Source organism: Ceratotherium simum, chromosome 7, assembly GCF_057802395.1.
Source record: "Ceratotherium simum simum isolate JZ-2026a chromosome 7, ASM5780239v1, whole genome shotgun sequence".
Classification (NCBI taxonomy): Eukaryota; Metazoa; Chordata; class Mammalia; order Perissodactyla; family Rhinocerotidae; genus Ceratotherium; species Ceratotherium simum.
Genome location: NC_141906.1, coordinates 57,489,758 through 57,507,615, shown reverse-complemented (window position 1 = coordinate 57,507,615; position 17,858 = coordinate 57,489,758). Strand labels below are relative to the sequence as shown.

Genomic DNA, 17,858 nt, shown 5'->3' with positions numbered 1-17,858 from the left:
TTAATATACACCATCCTCCAAACCAAAATATCTCTATTCATTAACTATTGAAAAAATTATTAAAAAATGGCTTGCTTTCGGGTTGTCTCAAATGTTTTGCAAAGGATATATCTAATTACACTAGCATGCTTGTTTGCAAAGATAGCTATTTTGGGTCAACAGTACGATATTTTATTAAAGAACATTGCCCATACTGAATTAATTTTAAAATACCCATTTTACTCTACCTCACATTTTGGATAGATTGCAACAAAGAATGTATACCTTTAATTACACTTTGAAATTTGAATACTTGGGCTATTTATTACACTTATATGTTTTGTCATTAAAATAGGTCATAATTTTATATTATCTGTATTTCTTATAATTTCAGTTTTATATTGAGAAAAGTGTGATTTTCAACAATGTGAATAGTTCAAAAAGGAAAACAATATTTTAATTTACTCTTACACAAATATTGTTGAAAATAAAATAAAACTATAAGCCAAAATTATTCCCACCCCCCCACCCCCCCCAGAATTTGGCATTTATACCAAAAGTGATAAATTTGAGTTAATCAGGTTTAGACTTGTGTAGTATGCAAACTCTATAGACAGAATGTTTAGATTGCTTAAAGTATCTCAAAGTGCTAAGTTAATTTTGAGGCAGAAGAATCAGCATTAAATTATATCTGTCCAATAGATGACCATACTCTATTCTTGGATATGCTTTTTTTGTCTTTGAGTATACATTCCATAGAATAAACATATCCTGTTTAATGTATCTTATTCACAGACAAACTAGATCCTGCAGTTTTACAAGGATTCAGGGCAGGAAAACCACAATTAAAATAAACCTAGCCAGTCACTTATTATATCTTTATATTTCATCCAACATGAAAAATTTAAGAATCCAGTCTGTATCACTGCGAGAAATAAGTTCCATGTTAGTTCTCCAGAATACTATTTTATCCTTTTGTACCCAGAGGCACAGAGCTTGATATATGAGGTTGTCTCATACTTACTGCTTACGTTTCACCTTTAATTAGACTGGAAAATCACGCGTGTATATGCTCTCCGTCAGTCCATTCAACAAACACCAATCACCTGACCTATGCTCTCTGACAATTGATTTTTCCCCAATTCTGCCTAGATTTGCCTTAAGGACACTTGGTATACTCATTTGTCAAAAAAATGTCCTCTTCTTCACTAGAAAATGTTTTTTCCTTATTTATAAATTATGTTTTCAAAGAATATTTTAAACATATACATAAAGTCAATTTATGGAAAAATATTATATTATTAACATCGTGTTACACTTGGATTCAAAATAAGCAGATAAAATTTACTTAGTTTCAATTCTCTCAATCCTAACATATTAAATAAAGAATAGCATATATTTTATACTTTTCTCTACTTTTTCATTCTGTGTGCAGCTTCTTATCAATTTCTCATGTTTACAGGACTTTACCAGAAACACTTTATTTTATACAATATTTTCATTGCATAAATAAAATAATACTAGTTAAAATTATCCTGAATGAGATTAATAAATGATATGGAGGAAGAAAGTATTAGCACTTTATAGTTTATATTACTGGAAGTCATAATACAAACTTTAGAATACTTAAGAACTTAATTTATAAAAGCAAAGCAAAATAAAACTAATATATCTGCCACTTTAAAGAAAGTCAAAATTTAATAATAAAAATTAATATTTAAATAGTAACTCACTGTTGACAAAATACCTTCACATATATTTGGATCATAAATTATTTCTAAACTAATGTTTTTGTTGATAGAGTCTCAGGAGAGACATAAGAAAAATTCACGTACTAAGGAAAATACTTTATATTTAGAACTATTTGAAATGTTGACATCCCTTTCAAAACTTGGAAGACAAAACTAATAACATAAAATTTGTGAAAATGACTATCCGCAAACCCAGTTTTAAATTATATGCATTTCTACTTAAAAATAACTCCCTCCTGTTATGAAATAATATTGATTTTATCACTAAATACAACAAATGATTTTTTAAATTAAGTAGTGCTCATAGGAACTACAGCATTCCTGCAAAAAAGTACAATTGTGGCAGTTTACAAAAATGTCAAATACTTTGAGCTTCTTATGAAACAAAAATCTAAAATAAAGTAACAGTTGGATGTCAAAAATTATGGAAAAGTGATCATGTTATCTGTTCGATGAATTTATGGCAAATAAATATGAATTAAAATATTTAAATTAATGAAACAGGTATCCTGTAAACATTTAAAACTCTTTGTTTTCAATTTCACTTGTTTGTTCAGTACACTTTCTTGTACTGAGAAAGAGGACTTTTAAAATTAAAATATACCAACTTGGTATAATAAAAACACTCTAAATTCAGACTGAACATTTTATTACCCTTGTGTAAAATTTTATATAAAAACTATTCATATATGCATTACATAATCTATAACCATTATCTTAACACATAAATTTAGAGGAGTAGTAAATTAACATGTAAAGCTAAGGAGACATTTGAAACACGTATTTCCTTCCAGAGTAAAAATGCAATATAATGCTATATGGACTGATCATATCTTAGAGAGTTTTAAATTAATACATAGTTGATTGTATTTTTTTACATTAAGTTAGACAGTATTTTGGTGGGGAAGCACTGTACAACTGTTTTATTAAGGCATTCGGTGAGGTCACCCATTTAGTTTCATTGTGTGGGATAATAGATCCAGCTGGATTGGTTTGTGAATTCAGGTGGATGGGAAACTAAAGCGATTTGGCACCAAGGTAAGGATTCACAGAGTTATATCCACAGGATATATGCATTACGTGATAGTAAGAGACATTTACAACCCAGAATATAAGAGCAGGGCAGCCTCAAGTGACATCACCAGATCATCTGCCGCGTCAACCAACCGCCTTGAATATATATCCTCCACCCCACAGCTCGCCTCTCTCATTGTTAGCAAAGCTTCCCTTGCCTTCACCAGTGTAAGACAGCGTGTGTCTTCTTTAAAAGCAAGACATATGCTTACTCAAGTGAAAAGCAAATAAGAAAAACCAAAGGAACAGAACAAAAAACTAGATTGAGTAAAATTTTCACTAACTTGACATCCAAGTGACAAGAATAACACTGAAATGTTAAGGGAGAAATTAACTTGAATTGTCCAATCAGAAATGAAAAAAAAAAGGAAGGAAGGAGGGAAGGAAGGAAGGAAAGAATGAAGGAAGGAAGGAAGCAAGAAAGGAAGGAGGGAGGAAAAAAAGAAAAAGAAAGGCAGACGAGCTGAATATCCCTGAGACCAAATCTTGTTTTTAACTCTGATTTGCTCTGGAAGCAGCCAACTGTGGGAATCTTGAATTTCTTTCTAAAAGAAATTAAATAATAATAATAATAAAGAGGAAGGAGACTCTATTGTCTCATTTTAATTCTCTTCTAATTTATCCACAACTTATGTTTTACTTACAAGCATTTGTTACAGCAAAACTGTTGGCTGTCTCAATGTTGTCCACATGAGGTACCAAATTAAAAGGAGCTTCCGACGCATTGGGGCTGGTGTTATGAAGAAAAATTGCCAATCGAAAAGCAGTGTATTCCTGATCTGTGTTTCGGATGAAGAGACCACCTATTAAAAACAGCAGGAAAAGCACATTCAGGGTTTCATCTTGTAAATGTTATACCCACCCCAAGCGCTGTCAAATCCACTGCCATTCACCAGCACATACAATTAAGAAGCTATCCCTGCCACATCTTGGGAGACTGCCCTTTGTCCCTAAGGTGCATGCTTAGTATTTCAGTCTTCAGGACAGCTCAGCTTTTTCCTGTCCCAATTCGTCACGATCACAATGACCTCTGAGACCATTTAGTGTGTTTTCCTTTCTCTCTCTTGCCCTCCCCATGATTCCCAGCATACTGCTACATCAGCCAGCTTGGGGGCATTTCTCTCTAAGATGCAGCAGATGAACAGAAAAGAGGATTTGCGTTAAAATACAGACACGCAGGGATGTGGTAACACGCAGGGAAGAGGGAAATCGGAAAGGAGAAACGAACTTTGATTTTCTGCAGCTCGTGGACTCAGTCTAATTAGCTCCGTTGTGTGCACAGTCCACGAGAAATGATGCAGTGTTGAGGCTGGGCTTAGCTGGAAGAAATTCAATAGCTGCGTCCCATTAAAAGAGAGGAGAGGAGAACAGCAAGAAAAGGCAAGGATGGATAGGGTCCCTGGAAATAGAGTAGAGACAGAGGAATAAAGGCAAAAGATTCAAGAGGAAAACAAAACAAAAGGAGAGAAGGTTCCAGGAAACGGAGCTAACTTTGTAATCGGTTAACGGGTAGCTAGCAAAGGCAGGGGGGTGCGAGTGCAAACGCTTTTTTGCCCAAAGCGTCTTTCTGTAATAGCGAGCAAGCTGCGGCGTCCAGCAAGGGAAGAAGTGTATTTTTTTTTTTTAAAACAAACTCGACATCCCTTCATGCTCTAGAGAAAGGGATGAAAAGAAATATCACGTAAAATGTAATCAAACCCCACGGAGGTTTTTTCCAACTTATTCCAATCCTACTTAAGAGACTTGAGCCAAAGGTAGAAACGGGAGTATGGGCTGAGGACGGATGGGTGGCCAGTTCTGTGTATATTCCAACTGAACCTGCACCAAAGAGGCATTCTTTTTGTAAAGGGGAGAAAGGAAGAAAGAAGCAGAGGGGAAGGGAGCCGCCGAAGGTTCCCCTGAATTGCTTATGAGCAACTCATTTAACTCACTTTCGGCTATCTGCTACAGCCACCCACACGCACACCCCACCCGAGCAAACCTTACCTATTTGCACGCTGCTCGGAAAGGCTCCCATGGCGAGTCCCCAAAATCCAGAAAATAACAAGACAATCTGTCTGCAAATAATCCTCATCTTCTTTTCTCCTCTCCCTGGCGCGCGCTCTCTCTTTCTCTCACACTCTTCCTAAAGGCTGTTCAGAGAGGCATTGAAGACGATGGCGCTAAAATTAAAAACAATCAAAAAAAAAAGAAAAAAGGAGAGAGGTTTGGGTGGTTTATGATTATCACTGTCTCCTTTTAGCAATCCATCGCGAGCTGCCAGATTTTTCCCGCAGTCTCCATAGCCCTGGGAGAGGCTTTCTGTCCGGCTGCAAATGTTGCACATGCAAAAGATGGTGGTGGAGCGTCTAGTGGCTGCTGGCAGGGATGAGACATGCGCTCTGTCTTTGCCTCACTTGCTCTCGCGCTCGCCCCTCGCTTTCTCACATACACACAAACACTGGCGCCGCGGCCACCGCACGCGCTCCCCAGCTCGCACCCGCTGACATCCCCCCCAAGCCTGCGCCAGCTCGGAGCATCGCTGCCGTCCTCGCGTTCCCTCTCCGAGCGTGCAGCACTCGCTGCGCACACCCCTCGCCCACCGCTCGGCAATCTTCACCTCTAGGGCGCTCACCGGAGCGCCCCAGTCTCTCCGACGCTCCCGAGCCAGTCTGGAGACAGGTTTTTTCCTTCTTCTCACCACTCACTGACTCCTTCCTCTATTCTTCCCCGTTCGCAGACGGACCTACTCTGGGGATGGGCACCCCCAGCGCCCCTCTCTTTGCTTTCCAGGCGCCTCTGCTTCTCCGCGGCACTTGGCAGGAAATTGGCCCGCGGGCCAGGTCTGCAAGCGCGGATCAGGGGCTCCGGGAGTTAGTACCTCCCAGGCCCCCGGCCCCCTGCCGCATTCTTGCAGGCTCGCGGGGAGGATCGGCTGCCTCCCTCCCCTCCAGCCCTCGCCTTCCCTCTCAGCCTCGCCCTCTTCTGCCACTGGGCTGCGCGCCGGGGACTTCGGTCCTCGCTGCAGCAAAGATTTCTCACCAGCAAACAGCCTGGGAATGTGGAGAGCCTGAGACGGGAATGGATGAGGTGAAGGGGCTCAGGGAGGGAGAGGAAGAGAAAAAGGGGCAACAGGCAGCTCCGGGCAGGTCTAAGAGGCTGGAGGAGGAAAGAATGGGAAGGGGTAAGGCTGGGGAAGAGACCCAGGGAAGTTGAAACATCCTAGGAAAGAGAGGAGGGAAGAAAAGATTAATTTAAATAACAAAGTTTAGGGTCATGAAGAGGATGGGGAAGAGACTGAGAAATGAAAACCGAATGGGGCCTCTAATATGTTCTTTGAAAGGCATGAAGCAGAATTAGGAATAAGAACTGTGTGAAGTATAAAGTGGTAAAAGTAATTAAAGACAACTTTCTGTACAGTGGCCTGTTCAGGAGGACGCTTTTTCTCTATGCTGTGGCCCACGTCAGTAGTAGATCCGGCACATTCAGGGGCTGATGGAAGAGGATGGGAAGGACAGTGGTTGGGGCAGCGGACACGTGTCTAATAGAAAAATGGGGTATTTTTCATGCACATCTGTTCTTAGCTGAGGTCTGGAATACTCACTTTATTCCATGTCACTCCAGGAAGACTTAAGCACTGCATCGATAATGTCAGTAGTTGTTTTGACCCGGTAGAAGAAAATGAATTATCCTAGAAAGTTTTAGAGCTGTGGTATCACTTCTTTGCCAGGGTCACCTTTAAGATTCCCTTTCACCTGGCTGTGATGGACAGAGTCTGTACCACACCCGGAGAGTGACTGTGGTAGTAGTAAATGACAGGTTTCTGATTCTTCTGTATGGCTTGAGGTCTTCTAATCTAGACAGTAGATACAATTCCATTAAACTGCAAGAAAGTGTGTTAAATCTTCATAGTTTTTTGGGTGCCATTGGTTGGATTGTATCATTTTAGAGCCTGGAAAGTTGGGTCGCATCAGGTCGAGCCAAGTTTCCAAGGAATCATTGGAGGGAGAGATTCTCCTTCAAGATTAAGGAACCTAAAGTAGTGTCTCCTATTACATTTTGCAAAAGACTACAGCAGTGTCTACGTTTATCTGATGTAATATTTGGGAAAAGAGGAGAATGGATTGATTAATGTGGAATTCTTACAAGAGGCCCCGGTGGTAAAGACTTATTTTGATATATGTATGACCCTTACTCCTTTAAGTCCCCTTTTGTTACATATCACCAATTACCTGTATTTGTAGTTTGTAGATGACATTTAATAATCTCTGCTCAAACTCGAGTGCTTCTCTGCAGAGTGCTTTTTTAAGTTCTGAATTTTGCTTTTAAAGTCACATCTCTTTTTTTATTTATCTACTTTCCTGTTACATTTCACCCCAGATTGTTATGACAAAAAACAACCTAATTGTGAATAATTGGATTACACAAATCATACATTTGTCATTTCAGTTTATAAGGCTTTAGTCTTGCAAGTCAAGTGGGATTTGAAATGTTTTCCTTTTTGTCTTTTCTGTCAGTGTAAAAACCAAGGCTGTAAATGATATCATTCTGTTTCTCTTAAAAGAAGGTAATAAAATAGGCCACATAAAATTCAAATTGCATATAAGTTATATTAAAATTTCAAAACCCACCAAATCATTAAACTCATCACCTAGTTGGGCAACGAGTGAAGCTCTGGCTGGTGCACAGAGGCAATTATTAACTTCTATTCTTCTCAAAATTGAAAGATTTGAGCTTTCATACGATGTAATGCCACCATCAATATAGATGCAGGACAAGTTTTGTTTTTCATCTACCCATCATGATGACACCTTGGCTACTATGACCACAGATGACATGACTGTATTTTTCCAAGATGGTAATCTGGTTTTTTGAATTTATATTTTTCCAGTTAATGAAAATATTCATTTACTTTATGAATTTAAATTATCTTTCTCTGTATGATATCTCTATCTCTACCTCTGTATCTGTAGATATATAGTCTTATATCATACATGTCTTTAAGATGCATCAAAAGGGAAAGAGTTTTGGAGTTGGTTAGGAAGAACGACAAGTGGAGGCTGGGGCAGATGGTGTGCATTCATAAATAACAGAAATAATCATAAGCAATGCAAAGACGAAACAGTGAAGAATCAAAATGTGGCTGAAAATGGTAGAGCCAATGCCTGTGCTTTTAATCCTGAGTGTCTGGTCCTCTGAAGCATTTTATAAATACGACTGTGATATACCTCCTATTATCCCAAGTGTGAATTTACATACAGAAAACAATTATTTGAGCCTCTCTTTGGAGCATTTGTAAAGGCAGAGGTAAAATATCCTGCCACATCAGTATAAAAAATTCCAAAGATTGTTACTAGCTGAGAAAACCACAGATATATGTTTGATTTTATTGGTTTTGTATTATTCTAAGTGAATATTTTCACAATTTTACAAATGAACTTTACTAATATATTAAATAACGGCATCACACCAGAAGATTTCTAACATGCTTTCAATTCCCGAAATATCTGATCCTGTGAAGTCAATTCAGCCAGCATTTGGGCAGTTCTGCTATGAGAAAGGCCTTGATGCTGTGGGAAATCCACAGATGAACATGCCACCACCTGTACGCGAAACACTTGCCTAGTGTGGCAGAATGTGATCACACAGCATCAATGAATTGCTGTCAAGGAGCAGAGGAGAAACAGCACATGCAGCATATCAGGGAAGGCTTTGTGGAGATTTTTCAATGAGAAGAGATATTTATAGATAGATAGATATAGCTTTCTAGGTAGAAAACAGAAAGTCAGGTTGGACCATTAATGGAGCATGTTGAATGAAGTGCTTGGGATATTAAACCTTATTTGTCAGGGAGATGTTTGAGATATATATTTGACAGAGTAATAGTATAATCAGGTCTGACACTTTTAGAAAGGGAACATTTTTGGTAGTCGAGGTCAGGGGTTGTTTGGTGATGTAGACCAGGAAAGGCAGGAGCCAAGACTAGTTTACAGACCGCTGTTTCAGAAAATCAGGTGAGATGGGACTGGACTGGAGTAGGACAGTAGAAGAGAGACAGGATGAGAGAGATAAGAGAGTTGTTGCTGAGGCAAAACTGACAGGGTACACTCACCCCTTGGTTGGGGGTCATGGGGAATGTGGCGCATATTTAGGGTCAAAAATATCTCCAAGTTGGAAACCTGGCTATTCTAAAAAGAAGCTTCAGTAATCAGAGGTTGGCAATATCTTTAAACAGGAAAAGGAACTTAGGAGGCAGAGCAAGTTTGCTAGGGAGCAGGCTTTTCATCAAATTATTCGTCTACAAATGGTTTCACATTGAGCACCTGCCAGGTGTGTTCACTGTCTAAGTGCTTGAGATATAAAGGAGAACAAAGCAATATTCCTGCTATCATTGGAAGATTCCTGATGTTTATGAATCCTCACTAATGTGCCAGGAAGGGTGCTAAGGCCTTACATATATCACTTGACCTACAGAAAACTTTAGGTATTATTATACTGATTAGGAAACTCATGTAAAGGTTAAAATTCTTGCTCAAAGTTATATTCTTAGTAAATGTTAAAGCCAAGAGGTAGGGATAAAACTCAGGTCTGTCTGATTTCAGAGACCATGCTGTCTTCATTAAAACCTGCTGAGTTAGTGAACTTAAGGTGCATTGAGGCATCTTGAAGCTGAAAAGTGGACTGGAAGAATCCACAACATTTAGAAAAGTAGTGTGGTCTACCTAAGGGACCTCGGCCTCGTAACGTTTCTGTTCTGATAGAATATATGTAAACTTTCCGCACAGTTCTGGAACATCACAGGTGATTCTTATTAATAAAGACTTGCCAAAAAAATGTGATCAAGTTTCCAATAGAGGGAGGCACAGAGTGCCATGTGATCAAAATAGGAATTCTAATTCTGATGTTGAGGGAATTTGGGAAGAACTCACAGAGAAAGAACGTGAACTGAATTTTTACAGATGTGTAGAATTATAGGGTAGCGAAAAAACAATGTGCAAGACATGAGAGGGCATATGCCTTTCTGAAAACTGCTAAGAGTTTGGTATAACTACATTCAGATTGTATTGGAGAAAGTGCTAGAAGTGAGGCTGGAAAACAAAGCAAGGGATGGTTATGAACTGTCTCATTTTACAGTTTCATCTCCACCTCATAGAGACAGAGAAATTGTGAAAGGTTGTAAGCAAAGGAGCAAAATTATCAGATTTGCATTTTGGATCCAAAATCTTGACATAAGTGTGGGAAAGACTATACAACGGGGCTGGAGGCAGGGAGAGAAATTTGGAAGCTGAAGAAATAGCCTAGGTGAAAAATCACTGTGTGATCAAAACTAATAACAGTAAAATTTGTCATTTGACCCTGAAATCATACTGTTAAGTTTCTATGCCAAATATATACTAGCAGAATTATTAAAGTTGCATGCACAAAGCTATTTATTACAGTACTATTTATTATAGCAAAAACACAAAACAATCCAAATGTCCATCGAGAAGAAGGTATTTTACTAAACTATAGTATATCCATGCAGTGGGGCGCTATATAGTTATTCAAGGAAAAAGTAGTGCTTTTATATATCACTGCAGAGTGATCTCAATGATATATTCTGTGAGAAAAAGCAAGGTAGAGACAAGTATGTGGCACACTAGAATTTATCTAAAAGGAGGAATATTTCCTTTAGGGACAGAAAATCAGGGTGGAGAGAAAGAAACAAATAAACCTTCCATAGCTACTCAGAGTTGTATTATTTCAATTTATTTTAAAACATAATTCTGGCTTATCCTCTAAAGGGATATCTCCTAAGACAAAAATAATTGCAAGAACTAACTTACACTGCCCTCACTGATTGCACTGTTGATACAAGTATTGATATTGCTATTCTGAGACTGGTGTGTATATATTGTTGCATAAAGGAAATGAATTATTATGCTGGCGTTGCTGTCAAAAGCATGGGAGAAAGTTGATGTAGGTTTAAGATCAAAGAGGATAAGTAAAAAATCTGGTAGTTCTGAGTTTGAATTGGAAGTTTCAGAATGAATTAATGATTTCTTTTATATTTTCAATAAAATATGTATTTCTTAGTTCTACACACTAAAGGCTTAGAAATAATGACTAACCTATTAAAAATCAGCACCCGCTGTACAAAGGCTGTAGTATCTAATGCCATTTCCTACTAAAAGACATCTGAGTACCTTGGAAAAATGATTCATTCCCAGTCTAGGGAAGGAATTGTACAAGATGCCCCTGGAACAGCCTGTCATAACAGAAAGCAAGGAAGCTGTTATAATTACTGAGATCATGTCAAAAGTTTTCAGGAGCCAACTGGAAGATGTTCACATTCACACTGAAGATGGGAAAATTTAGATATCGAAGGGAATAATGCCTGCAATATATTATAACACATCACTGTTAAATCCATGAGATTGTAATGATAATTTTAAGACAGATAGAAGCCTCATTGGTCTCCTTTATATGTTAGGAAACAAACTTATAATTTTTTAAAAAGTAAACTTCATTTTTGAGTAATTTCTGATTTGCAGAAAAGCTTCAAAGAAACTACAGAAATTTTCCCTATACCCCTCATCTAATATCAGTTTTCCTTAGATGTTGTTTTCTTACGGTACTCTAGTACATTTGTCACAACTAAGAAACCAACATTGGCGTGTTACTATTAACTAAACTCCAGACTTATTTGGGTTTTACCAGTTTTTCCATTAGTCTATTTTTCTGTCCCAGGATCCAATTCAGGATACTTCATTGCATTTAATTGTCAGAGCTCCCTGGTCTCTTCTATTATGTGACAGTTTCATTGCGTTTGTTTTTCATGCCCTTGGCAGTTTGATGAGTACTGGTCAGGTGTTTTGTGGAATGTCCCCCAATTTGGATTTGTCTGATGCTTTTCTCATGATTAGACTGGGGTTATGGATTTTTGGTGAGAAAACCATAGAGTTTGTGTCCTTTTTATCACATCGTTTCAGGAGATCCATGCTATTCCCATTGACATCACTTGTGTTAACCTTCATCAGTTGGTTAAAGTGTGTTTGCAAGATTTCTCCACTGTAAAGTTATTATTTTCTTATTGCATATTCTATCCCTTGGAAATGAGTCACAAAGTATAGCCCAGGATCATCTTGAATATTTCCTGTTATAGCCATAGTATGATATATTTCTTCAAGAAATCCTATTTCCTTTTATTGGAGAACGCTATTTAAAAACCAAAATCTGGACGATGGATTTGCTCATTGTCAGTAAGTTGTTATTACATCCAGGTTCTCACATAGGACAGAGCTAGAATAATAACCCATGTATACATATGTATTTGTAATTGCTTCTCTATCTATCCATCTATATTTGTATTAAGCTAAACATGGGTTCATACTGATAACTCCAACTCAATTCCAGGACTACAGAGTTCATTCTAGCCTCGCTTCTTGCTTACCTTGTTTATACATCAAAAGGAGTAATACCTGCAATCTATTATAACATATCAATATCAAATCCATGACATCAAAATGATGATTTTAAAAATACAGATAGAAGCCTCATTAGACTTTTATATGATATGAAACCAACTCATAATTTCTCTCCAACAGTGAGAAACCTGGCTCCCACGATCAAGTAGAATACTTTTACTTATGATATCAACCTGAACTTACGTTTTCCAAAAACAATTGAATTTTTTATAGCATATTTTTTTTTCAGCCACTGATGATTACCGAAAACTCACGTCTATTGTTAATTACGTGCATGCCTGGAAAACATTGAATTCCATAGACATTAATATAAATAGATGACATTGTTTATGGCATTCTGTCCTATAAAAGGCCAGTGTATTATCCAAAATAATGCCAACAATTTAATAAATTTATTTATTATTTATTAGCTAAATCACTCCTTGGCAGGGCCAAGTTTTTTTCCAATGTGCGTATATTTTTCTCCGATTGAACTGATATATTTTCTGATTTCATATATTTTGGTGCAATCACTTTCCAGCAATAGGAACAATACCCTAGTGCCTCATGGAGTGCATTGCTTTACCTTTTTATCTATCTGTCAACCTTGCTTGAAATCAGCATGCTAATCTTGCCCTATAGCAGTTGCTTGATTAATCTTTTGTCATCTATCTACTTCACATGGTCTCTCTGTGAAACTGATTGACATTGCAGGTGACTTTAATGCTGATAAATGATCTCTCTTCCAGGACCACAGAATCCTCATTACACCAAAAAGATTACTTTCCTTGTTTATGTTCCTCATTCTTCTCTGGACTCACTGTAATTGAACGGGGTCACCAAGTAGGACTTGGCAGTCTTTCCCTCATTCACCCAGTCATTCACCATGTATTGCTGGAACATTTACTATAGATCATGTTATCATGAGGGAATGAAAAAGTATTTTATCCATTATGGTATTTGTTCCTTACAATTAAAGGATCTCAAACACAGACACATGTACAGAAACACACATATTCAGATGACTACAAAGAAGTATGTGGTAAACCCCACATTAGTGGTAGAAACCTGATGTGATCTCCTTCAAGGCAAGGATCATGTTATATTAAACATCAAGCTACCCCTACCCTAGTGCTACCTCCTCATCTTAATGTCTATTCCAGGATAGGAATGGTCAAGTAAAGCATCATGAAAAACTTAATATTTGAGGTTGATTATAAAACACTGGAAGGTTTTCATTAGTTAAGAAATGGAGGAGCATTCTAGACAGAGGGATGAGGAGAGTGTGCATTACAAGCAATGAGTAGCCCAGAGATAGGAATCATCATGGGGATTAGTAGCCAGTAAGGCTTAGAAGTTTGAATAAAGCCAAACTCTGAAGAGCCTGGCGTATGTCAACATTAAATAAATATTTGGTAGATAAATTGGCAAGTGATAAAATGGGGCTTTGAGCTACAGATTTCTCCCAGACGTTGTTTGTTAACAAATACTATTGTGTTTCTTTAATGATGAAGTCACAGGCCAGTTTGCTTAACATGATTCATATACAGGCAGTTGATGGAGAATTGATGAAATTACCCGAATAATAAAACTTTTCCAAAATGGTATCTCAGATTTTAAAAAGTTAATGTTAGAATGAGCTTTCCAGTTTAAACATCTGAACTCGACACGTTCACAAATACATGTTCAATATTTTAAAATTTAATTTGACTTTGGAGAATTTAATAATGATAGTTGTAATTGTCCTTTATTAAGCAACTACTATGATATAAGTGTAATTTCTAGTTCTTAAAACAATCTTCCAATTTGGGTAGTACTAGCCTTGTTTTAGAGATGAGAAAATTAAAGCTTACAGGGGGTAAGTAACCAGCTCAGTGTCACACAGCTAGTAATGGTGTAGCGGGGTTCACAGTGACACCTTTCTGGTTTAAAGCCTGCGCTCTTTTGACTATTCCATTGCTCATATTGAAGAGAAAAGTCAAGTGTTTTGTTTGCACCAATTATCTCTGCTTTGGCTCTGACTTCAGCTGAAGCTTACACACGATTAATGAAAGAAAAATTATGTACGTTTGCGTTTTTGTAGAAATATTAGTATTGATTGAGTCATTTAACACACATGCCATGGCAGCAAAGTTAGAGCAATAACATTTATTTCTTTCAGTTTAACAAATAGAAATATTTACTTGGTTAGGAAGGAGAAAATCTAAAGAAGGGGAAATAAAGGTAGACACTCTAGTTATATAATTACCTGGTACTTAAAACAACTCAAATAATTGATTTGTACCAGAGTTAGGCTCTTCCCCATTATTTATCCCATGGATCCCAGTTTGTTGGGTTTAAGTCCTGAACTGAACACTTTCTCTCCTATTTTCTGATTCTTTTTTCTTCCTTCCTTTTTTAGCATCTAAGAAGATTGAGTTGTGTGTATTTAGTCACGCCTATCCAACTGCCTCCCCTTGAAAATATCCTTGGTTGTGACTGAATATATTTTGCATAGCATTTTTAACAAAAATAACATGGAGCTATAATGACTTCGCTTTCAAGCTGACTCTGCTCACAAACCTGTCAGCTTTCCTGACTGTTCAAAACAGTCTTTTGCAATGTGTGTTTGCCAAGCACACCTCTTAGCCCAATGTAGAGATTATAAATAAACTATTTATGAAAGTGCTCATATTGCTACCGTCTCCAGATATACTGTTGAAATCTGATTATTTAATATCCATATTATTCTATTAGAATACAAAAAATATAGTGTTAGTAAGAAACTATATATCATTGTATTATACATTATATAATTTTGCATAACACATTAGATGTAAATCAAAGAAAACATTATTAGTGGTTATTTGGGGAATATGGGATCATAGGTAATTTGTATTTTTTTTGCATATTTTTATGTACTTTGAAAATTTTCTAAAATTGGTCAGTATTGCTTTTAAAAACATAAAAACATCATTTTCAAATTATAGGGAAAAAAGCTTTGCCTTAGCTGAATATTTCTTGAAGAATATCATTCAAATTAAAGTTCGTTGTTATGGTGGTGGTGATGGTGTTGATTTATGTGGCCTTTAAAATCTGTACAATAACTAATGAATATAGATTTCTAAAAAATAGTAAATTTTCATCTATTGCACATTAATATTACCTTAATTTTTTTTATATTTTTAAGTATTGCTATTAGAGAATAGATTGATAATATCTACTGCTCCCTTACTGTCTGCTAAGGTCGTGGGGTGCAGCTACAAATGAAACTGATAACTAGATTCCTCATAGGGATTTTATGGGCAGGAATATGTACCATACAAAAGTAAACTATTTGATTGTTTTGTACAAAGGTAAAATTTTACTTGAGAGATCTTTTCATAAAGCTACAAATAAGTGAAGATAAAATATATCCTAACAAAATAAAAACTATGTATGTAATACGGAAGATTACCTTCACACCTAATGTAATGGTTTATGGGTTGGTGGAGAAACATGAAGCTTGCTTTGTAATTGCAGGAAATAAAATGTAAATACTAAAGAAACCAAAACACTTCTAGAACAAGCATAAAAGCATGCAAAATACCTTAGCTGGAGTAGAACCCATATCAAACAAGTGAAATCCCCGGTAAGGCAGACAGAGAAGGAACATATCAAATGGGTAGAGAAATTTGAGGATTAGACAGGCTATGAAAACGTGTTGAAGAGTGGCTCTGTGTTTTCTAATGGTAGACTTTCTGTCCATTCTTAGGTTGTTTAGTCTATATGCATAGAGTAAGCTAGAACTTGGGTGAGATAGATTATAAGCAAAGAAGTCACAAGGCGTCCTGTGTACACTCCTATATTATGAAGGATAGAGGTGTAACATTGCGTAGAGGTGATAGTGGCATCTGAATTTTTCTTCATGCTTCTATTAGTAACATAAAAATGAGCATACACTCTAATACATGTTTAGTGGAATTTATAAATTATTTGCGTTTATTATCATCTCAATATATTAGTATGTTTAGACACTAAACCATGTACTTATGGAAATTAAAAAGTAGGAAATAAAGAATATTTTGAATGTATTTTATTTTGATAGGAGTAAAATCTTTTGATTTTCCCTAAAATATTATTGTTTTTATAATCTGTTAATAACATCTAATAAAATTATCTGCTTTATATTACTGTATATCTTTGTTGATATTTTTGTGAAAGCAATGTGATCAATTGTGCTCTGTTAGTTTTGAAATTTTATCTTAATACTTTATGATACAGATATTTGAAGATCTGGTTATAATTTTGATTTGCTTTGGTATTGGTTTTAATGGCTATCAAAGTTGAAAATACACCACAAAGATAAATAGATCCAAATGGAACAAGTTCAGTCGCCATATTTGTTTTTCAATCCAATCCAATAATTATTCAAAGTTTATGAGTTTAAGCTTTTTATTAAATTAAACTCTAATCAGAAAGCCTTATTTTAGTAATAGGTTTAGAATATATGGTGACTCTTTATTTGAATATTATATTCCTGAGTTTTTCAAGGGTGTGGATTTGGTTCACAGCAGACCCATGCACATTTTTCTCAGCACAAAACGCACATGATGATGGAAACTGCTCTCAAGTCTCCATTTTCAAAATGATATTTCTGTAACATGAGTTGTTTTTTAAAAAAGCAGTTATTTCCTCAAGTGCTAAAATGTCACCTATATTTTAAAGGGACAAATTAATTGTGTCTAAATACCTACTACAAAAAACTGTTTTAAAGATCTACTACATAATATCCTACTGACAGCAATTTACCTAGGAGGTCAGCACATTTGGAACACTGCTTTTTTTTTTTCAAGTTTTCCAACTCTTTTAAATAATTTGCCTTAGATGAATAGCAAACATCTGTGTCATGCAAAAGATTTTTATAGGCAGTCTCCTTTCTATTACAAAGAATTGCTAATATTCTAGGATTTAAAGAACTCGTTTTTATAAAATTGACCTATTTAAAGCATCTTGTAGCATGCAACTTGCTCAGAAATGTTGAGAGCAAAGCAATAATTCAAGGCATCATTATTAACGCTTTGAGATTATGTAAATCCCACTATTGTCTATGAAAAACCCATGTACTATGTATGGACATAAGGCCGGCTAACACAGGGCTTGGGTTCTCACCCTCTAATGTAAGTCCATATATTAAAACTCCATACACTGCATTTTTCTCATTTTTAAATAAAGAAGTGGCACAGAGAAACAGACAGATTTCAGAGGTAACATTGTTAGGAGTACATGACAGACTGGACTGAGGGAATAGAATTTAGAAATGAAGAGAAGGAAAGATGTCTGCTGGATTTCTAGCTTGAGTGAATGGGTTGATGAGTATGTATTGCCATGTGGGAATTATAAAATGAAAAGACTTGTGACTTGTTGATTACCTTGAGTGATACATAATAGAGGTGTCCACTCAGCAACAGACTATATGGATCCGAGGCTCAGCTGAGAGATCTGGATCAGACATGTAAATCTAAAAGAAGTCAGCCTAACTATGATATTTCACACCTTGCTAGGGACAGGGATACTCAAAGAGAGGGTGTATGAAGGGAAGAGAAGAGGTCCTAGGACTTACCCTGGAGAAACAGAGTGGGAAAAGAAAAGAAGCCCATGAAGTATGAAG

The 17,858-nt window shown here is 36.5% G+C and overlaps 1 protein-coding gene and 1 pseudogene across 9 annotated transcripts in view; one reads left to right on the top strand and one right to left on the bottom strand.

Moving 5' to 3' along the window:
- Positions 1-5,014, bottom strand: part of GRIA4 (glutamate ionotropic receptor AMPA type subunit 4) — a 359,336-nt gene extending 354,322 nt beyond the window's left edge. For all 9 annotated transcript variants that reach the window (XM_004427382.3, XM_014785207.2, XM_087434037.1 and 6 more), the window contains exons 1-2: positions 4,791-5,014; positions 3,449-3,607 (exon numbers count right to left, since the gene is read on the bottom strand). In XM_004427382.3, the coding sequence (XP_004427439.1) occupies positions 3,449-3,607; positions 4,791-4,878 (247 nt within the window). In that variant the 5' untranslated portion in view covers positions 4,879-5,014. The remainder of the gene's footprint in view (positions 1-3,448; positions 3,608-4,790) is intronic.
- A 157-nt stretch (positions 5,015-5,171) lies between these two features.
- Positions 5,172-5,877, top strand: LOC147916681 (uncharacterized; annotated as a pseudogene).
- Positions 5,878-17,858: the final 11,981 nt, after the last annotated feature.